Raw genomic sequence first — 12,781 nt, 5'->3', positions numbered from 1 at the left:
GGGCTCGTTTTAAAAAATGTCTAGGTGGGATGTGATCCTAATATGCAGGAAACACTGAACTGTGGGGACTTCCCTACCGACGCATTTACACAGAATGGGTGGATGGAAAAGAAACCGGAGAATTATAACAACCCTGGAGAAGACGGGACACCTCATAGGCGCTAGGGGTATTCTGAGTAGTACGTACTTGGACAGGTATAATATCTTATAACACCTAGTCTGACCTAGCCTAAAAGTGCGACCTCCGAGAAAGCTGAGTTAGTAGTGCCTCTTGTGCTAATTTAACAGGACGCCGACGAGTAACAAATTATGATCTTAGCTAGACCCATTAATCGTAGTAGAGGGGGAAAATCCAAGTTGCGCGTTGTCAGTGCTTTGGTGATTCCGGCATATCTGTCTTCAGATCAGGTGTAGTCGAAGGCTGGCTGAGGCCAACGCTGCTAAGCATGTTGGTGATAATGGGCCAGCATCCTACCTATCTATCATATAGCTCGAACCAGCCAATGAACTAGTGCTGCGCCAGAGCACTTTCCCAGGCTGACTGAATTAGGATTTGTTTTTAGCTAAAGTAGCTGGACTGCAAACCTACAAGAGGGGCGCTGCGGAGAAGAGGAGCTGGGTTATGTACTCTTGCCTGGCTGTAAGAGAACGGGACGAACGTTGAAGAGCGAGATATACTCTCCGGGTGAAGGTCTTTGACATTCTTTCCTGCCAATCTATACATCCATATGCTTCACAGGGTCATGTTTTAAATCCTTCACTCATCCACCATGGAATCCAAAACATTATATCCCTCTGACTCTCGGTGTCAGTGTGACTTTATCGTCGCTACTACTCAGGCGAGCATCCACACTAGTCTACTAGACTTATCTTGAGGAGTAGACCAAACGCATATAGTATATATGCTTTCTGCAAGATGATAAGAGTTACTACCCCACGAAGTCAATCAGCTTGGAAGAGTGGATGGCTAAAGGTCAAGAACCAGCAGCTCAAAGCACTCGACAATCCTTTCTAGCACCACTTTCAGCCTTTTCGCAACTACTATTCGACCTGGATACCACAGTCCTCGAGACTATTCCTGCCTTCTCTGGCGGATCGTGAACCCGCTCAAGAACAGTAATGGCAATCTAGTTACAATCCCCCCCCCCCCTCCGGGAGAGCCAAGAAGCAGTCGCCACGTTGGACTATCTACGTGCGGTCAAGTCAATAATAACCCCCGTCCCTCAAGTTCCTAATCACTACTGTACATACATATACTCTCTCACTACTTCTATCCCTTTATCTTGGATACCCACTCCCCCGACAACAAGTCCCGAAGCACTGGTCTCCTATACCCGAATTCAAAGTCAACTCTCCTCGAAGATCTCAAAGATTAAAACAACACAACAAACATACCATTATACAGAACAGGGTCCCCACGAGACTCTTTAGTAATATCAGTTCGATCCCTAAGATAGGTCAGTATAGATACCTCGATGTTTCTCAAAGTACAATACACAATCCTTACTTGGCTGTCAATGTGATCTCCGAGTCGGTGTCAGAGACTCTCGTTGCACTTGTGCGGTCTGATCTATGGAGGAATGATTGGATCTTCGTCTTGAGATTCTTGGGGCTCGACTTCTCATTCATTATAATATATATTCAAGTGGTAGGGAGGTTCGTAGAGTTTGCTTTGTGGAAGCAGAGGCAAGCTAAAGAAAGGGAGAAAATAGCCCCAAGAGAATAAATATATTATCACAGACCATCGAGTTCTCTCGAGCTTGACAAACGACTATGACGTTGATATATATGTATGTACAACTCATACCATTCTTGATATTTACTCATTAACCTCTTCAACGCCATTTTAGTCAAAAAAAAAAAAAAAAAAAAAAAAAAAAAGAAAGAAAGAAAAAAAAAAAAAAAGAAAGAAAGAAAGAAAGAAAAAGGAAAACCCTCCTCGTGAGAAAGAAAGAAACAAAATCAGAAATAAAAAAAAAAAAAAAAAAAAAAAAATAGGTATACATACATACTGTAGTATGGATCTCGGGCAGGTACACATCAGCTGAGTGGAGAAGGCCCCAACCCTTCGGGGAAATTAGCTTCTCATTGGTCCACGCGTATGTATAGATCTGATGTTCGCCGAAATCCAAGTTAACCAAGACAGTCAGGCAACTATTGACAAGAATAACATAGTCTTATAACAAGAATTGGGAATTAACACCGAGATCGTCATTTCTGGGGGGGTTGGGTGAAATAGGAGACGGTTTGTTGAGACATTAAGTTTTTTTTTTTTTTTTTTGGCCTTTTTAAGCGGTGGGTTTCAGGCTCGAGCACTCTTTGGTATGTATCATTTCGTTTTTTTCGTTCTCCATGTCTGGGCTTGGTGTCTGGTTTGGGAAGTGTTGTGGCTCATTACTGTCTTTGTGTTTCTTTTGGGGGTTTCGTAGCAATCAATGTGAAAATCTTGCGTTTTATATTGGGACCAGTCTTGGATGGCTTCGGTGGAGGATGTATTATAACTTCACTTAGTATCTAGCCATTATTTCCAAGTGTTTAGATCTGAGTGAGTTGGCTAGATCGGAATGTGTACGCAAGGAAATTATGTCTCCATCATTGTAGCATGTGTTAACCACTTCATGAAATTCTAGTCTATATCTATTTCTCTAAAATCTAGTCTTCAAAGCCCACCCCGCACAAACCCCCCTCGCAACGCCAAAAGCAACAGTAGCCGTCAAATAAAGCACACCCCCAAACACAATAAGACCCCAATAATCCCCTCCATTGTGCTGTTGAATAGCACCCGCAATCGGAATCCCCGTGAGAGTGCCAATACTAACGATCGTGAACGTCGTCCCGTTTCTCTTCCCGTAGTCTTCTGTCGCACAGACCTGTGAGATACACACGGGCGTTAGACTGATTGCGGCTCCGCTCCAAAAGCCAAACAGCACGGCGTAGCATATAATGGCGGCTATGTTGTCTCCTGCCTTCAGCCAGAGAGCTAGGGTTAATGCTGCGCATATGAGCGATGTGAGGACCATGACATTGAAGCGGCCTAGTCGGTCGGCGATGAGGCCGGGGAGGAAGCGGCCAGGGACGGCGCCGAGGTTGAGAAAGACGATTAGTGCGTAGGAGATGGTGTCGTTGATTCCGACGTGGACTGCGTATGAGGCAATGTAGGTGATTGGTATGAACACGGCGAATTCTACTAGGAAGACGGCTGCGGTTGTGGTGGCGTATTTGATATCTTTGAGGGCTTTGAAATCAATGGAGGCTCCTGCTCTTTTGTTGCGTGGGAGTCGCGTTTTCATGAGGAGACAGGCTAGTGTGCAGAGAACGGCGCATACGAGTGCGATGATGCGGATGGCCCATGCGAATCCGATTTTGGGAGCTGCGAATAGTATTATCAGGGGGAATATCACGCCGCCTAGTCCGCCAGCTGTGCAGGCGATGCCTGTTGCAAAGCCGCGGCGGACATTGAACCAGTGTCCGACACATGAGACTGCCGGTGTAAACAATGTGCAGGCTGAGAGTCCGCCGAGGACGCTGAAAGATAAGAAAATCTGATAATATTCTGCATTGCGTTAGTATTGTGGTATATGTTGAGGACCATAGAATAGGGATGCCAGCAAGAAGTTGATACAGTCATACATACCTTCACTAAAACTGAAGCATATCAGTGCAGTTACAATTCCAATCGACCCAGGAATAATGACATAGGCTGGTCCATATGCATCGAAGATTGGTCCTGTTGCACACAGTTGAGTAACCTTTCTTGTAACTGAAACAACCTCACTCACCAGCTTGGGCTCCAGCAACGTAAAGGAAGAATCCATAAGCACCATATATCCAACCAATGCTTGATTCGGAGTATCCCTGAAGTTGATGGGTGCTCGTCCAGACGTGTAGGATCCCCAGGCAGTTCAGCAAGCCCATGGATGGGATCATAGCACACCACGCCCCGAAGACTACCAGCCATGCCCTGAGCCCTCCTTCGGGATAGCTTCCATGATCTGCTAGCTCGGGGCTTTCGGACGTCCTTGAAGGAGCCAAGCTTCGATCTTCTTTGCCTGACATATCCAAGTCAATGAGAACGGCAACGAGTAGCGGATTCTCGAGAGAGCAAAGTTGCCAGAGGATACATTAGAGCGATGGATGGTTCCGTACATATATTTATAAATATCTTATGCCTTCTCTGCGGGACCGACAAGTGGACTCGGTATTGGAGCCCCATCCTAAAAAAAACCGACCGCTGAAGCAGCTTTCAGAGCAAACCCGAACAGTGCTGGAGAGACATAAAGAGGAAAAGACTCCATCTAGTTTAGTGGCCGATTAAGGCTAGTATTGGGTGGAGTGAGAAAGGATGCTTCTGATGGGAAGCTCGGGCATCTCGAACGTTTATTGGTTGAATTGAGCCGATAGCCTTGACCGGCGATCTGCCAGGTCCACGCATTACAGATCACGCTTATTACATTTTTTTTTTCGCAATTTCGGCGTAGTAAATAGAATAACCACCGGGTCAATTACTAGGAGGATGCAAAGGACAGGAAGGATTGCCAACTAATCTAGAACGACTTAATGACGTCGATGGTGGTGGCAGGTAGTTCGTCGAGAGTCCGTACTTCTAGACTTCGGCAGGGGCCCGTTCAAGGTTCTGCCGAAGTCGACTTAAGCCTAGAAAGCCAGGCAGGAAGAAAACCAAAAGGACCAACAGCCAGATCAACCATATCTTTCAACCATCATCAATCATATAAAGCTGATTTCGGGAAGCTTTTGCCATGTACCTTTGAAAAATCACCTAGATCTTGAACTAACCCTACCATATATACCGGATAATTCCTACTGTCTATTCATGGCCAGGGATTCATTACTCGGTGCTTACTGGCCCCAATCATGTTGAAATGTTTTCTTGTCTTTAAATTGGGGATGTTGAAGTATTATGAAATGCACGTGACGTAGGGTTGATATGTGGTGTGGAACTAAAGGACTGGGGGTTCTGGGACTTTATATCTCCGATTCCTTGCTGCGAACCTCTATCTGAGTACCAAGAATAATACCTCCAAGTCGGCTGTCTTGGATAGTGACGCTAGCATAAATAAAGAGAACTATAATTGGCTTGACAAGAGAGAGAAGAAAGATGATGCTCGGTCTTTCAATGGCGGAACTTTGAAGGCAAGGGTTCATCGTGATCGTGACTTACGCAATAAGAACTTGTTAATAAAACTCGCTAGGTCACTAGCCGGACTACCGTTCTCGATAAGACCACTGTAACCTTCGCTATTACTTTTGAATAGTGAGTTCTTATCGAAATGTCACGGGTCTTGTGGTCTGGCAGCTGTCGCAAGGGTACCCATAGTTAGCGTCGGTCATTCCTTTCAGAACTTATTGTGATGCTCTTTTGTGTCTAATAAAATTTACAAGCAGTCAATTGCTTGTCGCTTTTGTCGCGATAACTAGTCACTGTTCGTTAGAACGGGTGCGCTTGCGACTGTACTGATACCCAGGCTGTCAAGCTGGGGCCTATAGAGTAGCAAGTGATAGAAGGGAGTGAGAATGCTAAGTAGGTCACTTACCGAGGTATGCTCCCCTAAATTATAGGATGGTCGTCATAACGTCGAACTGTGAAGGACCACTCGAAGATATATCCAAGTAACAATAAGATAACTAGATATATAAAGAACTAAATACATGTGCGAGATCTCATAACGACTACCCAAAAACACCATCAAAAGACAAAATAAAATGTAAGAAAACTGACTGAGAGTATTCTGATCGGCTGTTTATCCAATTCTATATATTCCATGGCTCCTGTGCTTCCGTGTTGCTGTCTGGCGCGGTAATAAGACTGCATTATCACGACACCGTATCTCGCATATGACCCAAGCTTATTCGACATAGCAGTTTCTCGAAATCTGATACATTTAGCTTTGGTAGAACATCAAGCAAGCTCAAAGTCACATATGGTCATCACCACATCAGTCACCGCTATATTTATTCTACGGATTGAATTCTCAGAGTAATTCATCTTGGTTAAATTTGCAATATTAGTTTAACCGCATGGTTCATCTGACTAGGTACGTATTGCTGTGCTTCACCAGCCGGAGTCATCGGAGCCATAGCCATTGTTTGAGAGCTTACGGTAAAAGACAATTAGTAGAGAGTGGTGGTATAAGAGAGTCACAGTCCTGCAAATTTCTTCTCCGGTAGCAATTTTCAGGATGCTTCCCCGTTAAGCAAGATAGATCACCAGAAGCACCTCTCACCCAAGGGGCCACGGTAATGTCTCCGAACACGATGGGCCTTCCTCCCAGGCCACTGCTAGGTAGATATCTCTGCCGTTTAATTTTGTGTGAGTGACAGTGAGTCCATCTGGTTCTAAGCAATCAAACAGTCCCGAAATCCAGACTTTGTGACCGGGGTAATTCTTTACTTGGATATTGCTCCTCTAGGATAAGGCAAGGAGTAACAGTGAATTAATAAAAAGAAACATGATATACCTGCTTCTAGAATATAGTAGAGACTGTTATCTATATCGGAAATATAAAAATATACTTGTATACCCTAGTTATTTTATGACACGCAGTGCACTAAACCTTATCTAAATGACTTAACATGAGTTTGTTTCTACCTGGTAGTAATATCAGTCCACATATAATACTAGTATAAAATGTACAAGGATCGAGAATTAATAGCTCAGAGATTTGGTGCAACCCTAACAAGATGTATGGATTAGATTAATTTGAAAAGTAGTCATTTCGACCAGAAATCTGTCAACACTCTTATACATCTCAGTTGTTCCGCCGCAGATGCCTTGCCGCTTTCCTATCTCTCTAGGGTCAAGGTGATTATCACCATGCTGATACTTAGGCATCCACATGAGAGCCATGGTTGAGGTCTTGAACCATAGCCAGCCTTTCAGCATCTTCATATCATACCAACCGTTAGTGTAAATTCTACACTTATTTATGTATGACACACTGACCATGCGACCCGGAAAGCCCCGAAGAAGATCCTGCAAAGTCTCGACGCTCCAAAGAGCTACCGGTATCTCTTTTCTGCAAACGCTGCAATTTACGTAGCTTCGAGGCGATTGCAAAACGTAGCAACAGTTTCAACCTCTTCTTGTCATCACTCGAGTGTTGGGTGTAGTATTTTACCACCTTCATCTTCCTTTCACGGCGGAGCTCGTCGCCCAGTTTGATGAAATCTGCGTCGAAATTCTTTAACTTCTCATCGAGAAGAGTTCCAGACATTGGAGGCTCTTTTGGATATGGCGTGGTGTAGACACATGGGTAGAACATTGTCTGCTGTTGAGGGAGGTTGGTCTTTTCTATTTGGTGGTTTCTATCAACTAAATCATCTGATTGTGGTTGAGACATCTTGACCTAAGATACTTAGGTATGCACGAGAATGCGGAAAGAATGTATAGCAGAGTTTCAAGAAAGAGGAATCGTAGGCAAATCAGTACCACCTGACCCGTCCTTGAGCAGAAGTCATTAAATTCATGCATGTATACGTGAACAGTCTGTGCGACATCCGATTATCCGGGGAGGATCTACTGCCTCTTAGCACGTATGGGCTCTAGGACTTTCTTTTATTAGCCTAATATCGCTTGCCACTCAAAACTTTCGATACGAATGTTGGTCGTATGTCGAAATTTGGCTATCTAGTCTATTTTTTATGTCCATATTTTCAGGAACTGGTCATCACAGATAAACCAAGCTCTAGGGCAAGCCATAGACTGTGCGAGCACGCTTCAGATGTGCCTCAGATGACTACGCGTTTCTGGCTATAGATAGCCCTGACGCCTCCCCATCGATGAAAGAACCTCAAATACCACGATTGAATACCACTTGCCCATTCTCACCTCCTCTTCCATGGAAATTTTCTTCTAAACGATCGGAATTCATCACCAATCTCTGTGGAAATACGCCCAAAGCGAACGGGAGGGCGAAGGCAGACGTCAAGAAGACCAACCCTACAAAAGGCTTAGTATATGGGCCATGGATCATACTCCTACAGGGGCTAACTGACCTATATTGATAGGCATCGCAAGGTATGGGCGCCTCTTCAGCACCTCTGTCTTCTGGAAGCGCAGAAGAAGGAGAGGTGGGATGACCATAACCGGCGTAGAAGTGACAACGCGACTAATGGCCGTCTCGCCTACCGCGATAGTTGCAGCCTTCTGGCTCTTTCCCAAGCTTGTCACCAGTGCCTTCTCTCCAGTGTCTACTTCTTCACTTGCCACTGATGTGAATGGGTAAGCATCGATTCCTTGTCTGATTTCCTCGCCGCGCATGAGGAACACGTTGAGCGCACCAGCACTGGCAACAGCTGCGAAAGGGACGAGGCGTCCTAGAATCACTTTCGTACTTGGTGAAACCGACTTTAATCTTGGAACGATGGAATTCAGCCCGAGCGCGACCGAGCAAGAAGCAGATACCGCCATGAGATACGATTTAATCATTCCCGCTGTGGAAAGAGGGGTGGATTTGTTCGCGTTCGCACTGTTGATGGCCACATTCAAGGACTGGTTGGCAATTTGCCAGGCCAAGGTGCCTTTCCACTGTAATGGAGCATTGTATTAGCTTATCATACGTAATAGAACGAAATATCATTTAGTCCGCATTCACCTTCATCCCCGGGATAAGCATGCCCGCGGTAACAATCAAATTGGAGAAGACATAGCACGACATGCGGAATGGTAGAAGCACTGGCTCTCCTGTATCGGGATGCAAGGTTGAATCGACAATCTTCTTAGCCTGCCACAGTTCTGGGCTCATGCTTTGGATTTCCCCCGATCTGTACTTCGTGAGAAGGTCTTTCGCATTCTGCAGTCCGGCGCTGGATGTAAACAATGTCCTTTAAGCATCACATTGTGGGTTAACTGATGTCTCATTATTGGAAAATGAATGTCAAATTACCTAGGGTCTGATAGGTCTGCGCATTGACGAACACGTCCCAGATACGTCGAGAGATCATATTGCGACGCGGGCAAATCCCGATTTCCTGGAAGTGATATGGACATTGTGATTGTGTCCGACAAGAAGGTATGAGTTGATGACCAGAATAATTTTAGAAATTTTCTTTAATAGACAAACTGCATCAAGCCTTCCTTTTTTTTTTTTTTTTTTGTTTTTTTGGCCTCCTGGAGGGCCACTCTTGCGCCCTCCGAAAACACATAGACATATGGCTAAGGGGAAGATCCACCAAAGGCCGAAGATGTTCTCAGATGCAGAGTTCACAGTTTCGTATTTTGTTCTTACAAGGTTTTAAATGTGGTCTAGGATAGAAACATGGTCTCCTTTTGAGAACGCATCCATGTTGTTGAAGTAGTAGACACGCACCTGACCACGGTTACCCTTAACACGCACTAGTACAACCTGCAATGTCTGACACAGTCCCTACTACTGCTCAAAAGCCAAATGCAGAATACTTCCTGTAATCGCTTTAGGGGCTGCATTGACTACACTAGGGGGGCTGGTTGGACGGTTGTTCAAGACCCATTAGACTGACTCTTGACTGCGCCTTCTCACAACATTGGTCCGGGCCAAAGCCCGAACGAATCAGATCATTATTTCGCCGAACGTTTCCGAAATACTTTTCGGCAGACACAGAATAATCCATTTTACCCTACTACCTTTCGCCGAACATTGAAAAGCCAGAGAATGGAGTCAATTTCCCCGAGAAATGCAAATAACCCTCATACCCCGAGCTATAATCGCCCGTATCGTTCTAAGAGGCATCCGCCTTGTGATCCATGTCGTCGAAAGAAGTTAAGATGTCAAGCGGAGAGAGGAAATAGTTGTCAAAGATGTCAAACTTCTGGTACTTTGTGTACCTTCGGTGGCCTTCAGGTTGTTCATCAGCCATCGACAGCACTCCCGGATGCGAGCCAGGCGTCTCCTCCTTCGGCCCGACAAGTGACGACGGTGCAGCCCGTAGAGGAGGCAAACGTCTCAGTCAACACAGATGACTTGGTCCGATGCCAATCAGAGCCTATCCTCTCCTTAGACCCTTCAGCTGGCCATGATTCAAGACATATTCCGTCAAGCGAACCCGTTACGACGGCTCCAGCAACTTATCACTTTCCAGAGAGGCCTCCAGCTCAGGCGATTCAAACGTTGGATCAGTTGGACGGGTTCTCATATCAAGTCATTGGGGCATCAGGCGAATCAGACCCATGGCTTCTTCGACATTGCAAGTTCGACGACCATGGTTTTCTTCTTTTCCATCAGGTACATTTCCGAAATGCGGGAGGGGTTCCGCTTGACGAAAAGATTCCCGTTCACTTCCTAGTAACTGCGGACGAGTTGTATGCGTCCACAAAGAAAGAAACAGCGATTCCCAGGAGTCAGAGTTTGAGGGATGAGTTAAACAGTCTTGTTCCCCTAGACTGCGGCCAAAAGCTGGTAGCCTTGTTAGTGGCCGCCTCCTATGATTCACTAGCATCAACTGACATAACAGGTTTGTCAAATTCGTCTTCCCTACTCTTCCTATCATCTCTAGGACACTATTCGGTCTCACCTCTACTCGCATCACACCCGATCAACATGTCCTTAACAGCATGCCGGTCCATCTCCTGGCCGCTATATACGCTTCGGCACAGCCATTTACCAAGTTTGACGAGTATCTCTCAGTTCTCAACGCTTACAAAACGCCGCCAACTGAGCAGCTCTGGCGCATAGTGTGGGAGATTCTCCTACAAGAGATACACACTCCTCACTTAGCAGCCCTTCAAGCAGGACTTCTTTACTTGCACAAAGCACCCGAAAAGAGTCAAAGTGCTGTTGCTGACAGCGCATCTGTATGGTCTTTTGTTGGATTGCTCGTCGGACTTGCTACATCGCTCGGTCTTCAGCTGGAATGTGGGCCGATGGGCCTTCCGGCCTGGGAGCGGCGATTGCGAAGAAGACTATGGTGGGCGATTCATGCCGAGGACAAATGGAGAAGCCTCCTAATGGGTAGACCCCCATATATCAGAAATGATGAGTGGGATGTAGCAGAACTCGACAACAATGATTTCCAAATTGATGAAGCGCAGATCGCCCTGTTGTCACCTCCAAACAGCCTCCTGACACAAGATGTACTGCATGCGCAGCAATTCCAATGTTTTGCCCGTTTGTCTCGAATAGCAGACGAGGTGCAGCACGACCTTTAGTAGGTGACATCTTTATCATACAGAAATCGTATCATTGTTAACCGGCATTTAATAGCGCTCTGCGGTCATCACAGCGCCTATCATCGAATTTCTCGGAATCTCTCAAAACTGCTCGTCCACTCCTACAAAGGCTGAGGGAATGGTACGTCCAATTACCGGCAACACTCAGACTGCATGATAGGCTTTTCGCATCCATCGACGGGACAGGTCCGCAATTAACCTGTCTTCATTTTGCATACACGCTCTTGGAAGTGTTTATCTTCCGCGCTCTTCTGCGACCTATGGTCCGATCAGCTACTCCGCCGCCCTTATTCGAAGAAACAGAAACAAACAACTTCACCACGGCCCTTGATGATTACATCTTTCATATCATGGAACCTGACGAAATTGAACCGACCCCAGCAATAGACCTGTCAAATGAGAATGGTGCGGGGAGTGCAGTTCTCAAAGCGGCCGAGAACTGCGCAGCGAAGATGCTCCGATTGGTGATGAGAATGGCATATAGTGACTTGGCTGGGCAATGGTTTTCATGTATGCGTCTTCTATCTCCTCTTTTCTCTGAGCAAACATGATCTAACATATTATCTGCGCTCAGGGTCTCGGATCGGTTTTGCGACGGTTTCCAGCTTCATGTTACTCTTACTCGTACAAGCACCGTCGAAAGATCAAGCCATCAGGGCCAGACAATTAGTGCATATGTGGCGACAGGCGCTTCGAAGGCAGAGCGATGGTTCCTCGTTGATGAATCTGGCTCTGGTACGGTTGGATGGAATTCACTGGACCGGACTGTGCCGGAATTATTACCTTCCAAAGCATGTCAAGGAAGCGCTTGATGAGACTGTGTACCAGTAGAAGTGCTTGTGTTTTCCTCGGATACTTTACGAGTGTGGCGAATATTTCGAGTATAGAATTCATTTGTATCGAGTCATGTGTCTTTGCCTTTTTTTCTTTTTTTTTTTTTTTTGTTCGGGGGGGTTATATATATTTCTAGAGTCAGAAGTAAGTAAAGCGAACATGCAGAATAGGGCCGTGCGATATCAAAAAATCCAATATACCTGCTAAATTAATAATAAATTGCGATCTCTCGTCGATCAGAGTCGATCGGCCGAATGGGCTACGTCACCTAGAGGGCTAACAGGTAGGTTTTTATTGTTCTTATTATAGGCCGGGGTTCTAAGTTATTGTGCCCGGCGGAAAGCGAATCTCTGGAGGTGGCGTATAGCTTCCCCCCCTGTTAGCCATGGAAGGGTCTGGCCAGCTCTACCCTGGAACTGGTGGCACTTGCGGAGTACTTCATATCAAAGTTGTTTTGGAGGAACAAAATGCAGTCAGGAGATGGAGAGAAAATATAGTTAGTAAGTACATGATTGCAGTATGTGGAGGAGGGTCGCATTATGTCCGGCCGTTGAATGGCGCAGGATGCGAAGAGAGTCTAAGACTGAGCTGCAAGCGATCAGCAACGAGTAACCCGAATCAGTATGTGGCTTCCGAGTGACTTTCGATGACCAAGTGGGTTAGTCTCCACCGTTGAAGGATTAAACTGTAAACAGTAAATACAACTGTACAACTGAACCTTGGACAATGAAAGTGAATGATATCTTTGTTTTTATTCCCTATCTTCAACCAAAAAAAAAAAAAAAA

General features: G+C 45.7%; 4 protein-coding genes across 4 annotated transcripts; 1 reads left to right on the top strand and 3 right to left on the bottom strand.

Moving 5' to 3' along the window:
- Positions 1-2,645: 2,645 nt before the first annotated feature.
- Positions 2,646-4,432, bottom strand: BDV38DRAFT_271141 (major facilitator superfamily domain-containing protein; the record flags this gene model as incomplete). Its single annotated transcript, XM_032057259.1, has 4 exons — positions 2,646-3,553; positions 3,635-3,727; positions 3,780-4,092; positions 4,376-4,432. The coding sequence occupies 4 exons, from the start codon at positions 4,430-4,432 to the stop codon at positions 2,646-2,648; spliced, it is 1,371 nt and encodes a 456-aa protein (XP_031913597.1).
- A 2,410-nt stretch (positions 4,433-6,842) lies between these two features.
- BDV38DRAFT_282786 (uncharacterized protein) lies at positions 6,843-7,358 on the bottom strand (the record flags this gene model as incomplete). The annotated part of the gene is made up of 2 exons (XM_032059880.1): positions 6,843-6,901; positions 6,962-7,358. The coding sequence occupies 2 exons, from the start codon at positions 7,356-7,358 to the stop codon at positions 6,843-6,845; spliced, it is 456 nt and encodes a 151-aa protein (XP_031913596.1).
- Positions 7,359-7,583: 225 nt separating this feature from the next.
- On the bottom strand, positions 7,584-9,327 carry BDV38DRAFT_84447 (sideroflexin family transporter). Its single transcript, XM_032064024.1, has 4 exons — positions 8,904-9,327; positions 8,613-8,841; positions 8,014-8,545; positions 7,584-7,957 (listed from the first exon to the last, which is right to left on the bottom strand). Exons 1-4 carry the CDS (start codon positions 9,005-9,007, stop codon positions 7,809-7,811), a joined length of 1,014 nt encoding a protein of 337 aa, XP_031913595.1. The 5' UTR covers positions 9,008-9,327; the 3' UTR covers positions 7,584-7,808.
- Positions 9,328-10,194: 867 nt separating this feature from the next.
- BDV38DRAFT_271139 (fungal specific transcription factor domain-containing protein) lies at positions 10,195-11,992 on the top strand (the record flags this gene model as incomplete). The annotated part of the gene is made up of 4 exons (XM_032057258.1): positions 10,195-10,217; positions 10,447-11,139; positions 11,196-11,671; positions 11,736-11,992. The coding sequence occupies 4 exons, from the start codon at positions 10,195-10,197 to the stop codon at positions 11,990-11,992; spliced, it is 1,449 nt and encodes a 482-aa protein (XP_031913594.1).
- Positions 11,993-12,781: the final 789 nt, after the last annotated feature.

Source organism: Aspergillus pseudotamarii (genome assembly GCF_009193445.1).
Source record: "Aspergillus pseudotamarii strain CBS 117625 unplaced genomic scaffold BDV38scaffold_26, whole genome shotgun sequence".
In the NCBI taxonomy this organism is placed as follows: Eukaryota; Fungi; Ascomycota; class Eurotiomycetes; order Eurotiales; family Aspergillaceae; genus Aspergillus; species Aspergillus pseudotamarii.
Note: the sequence above shows the minus strand (reverse complement) of the source record. Positions and strands in the feature narration are given on the sequence as shown.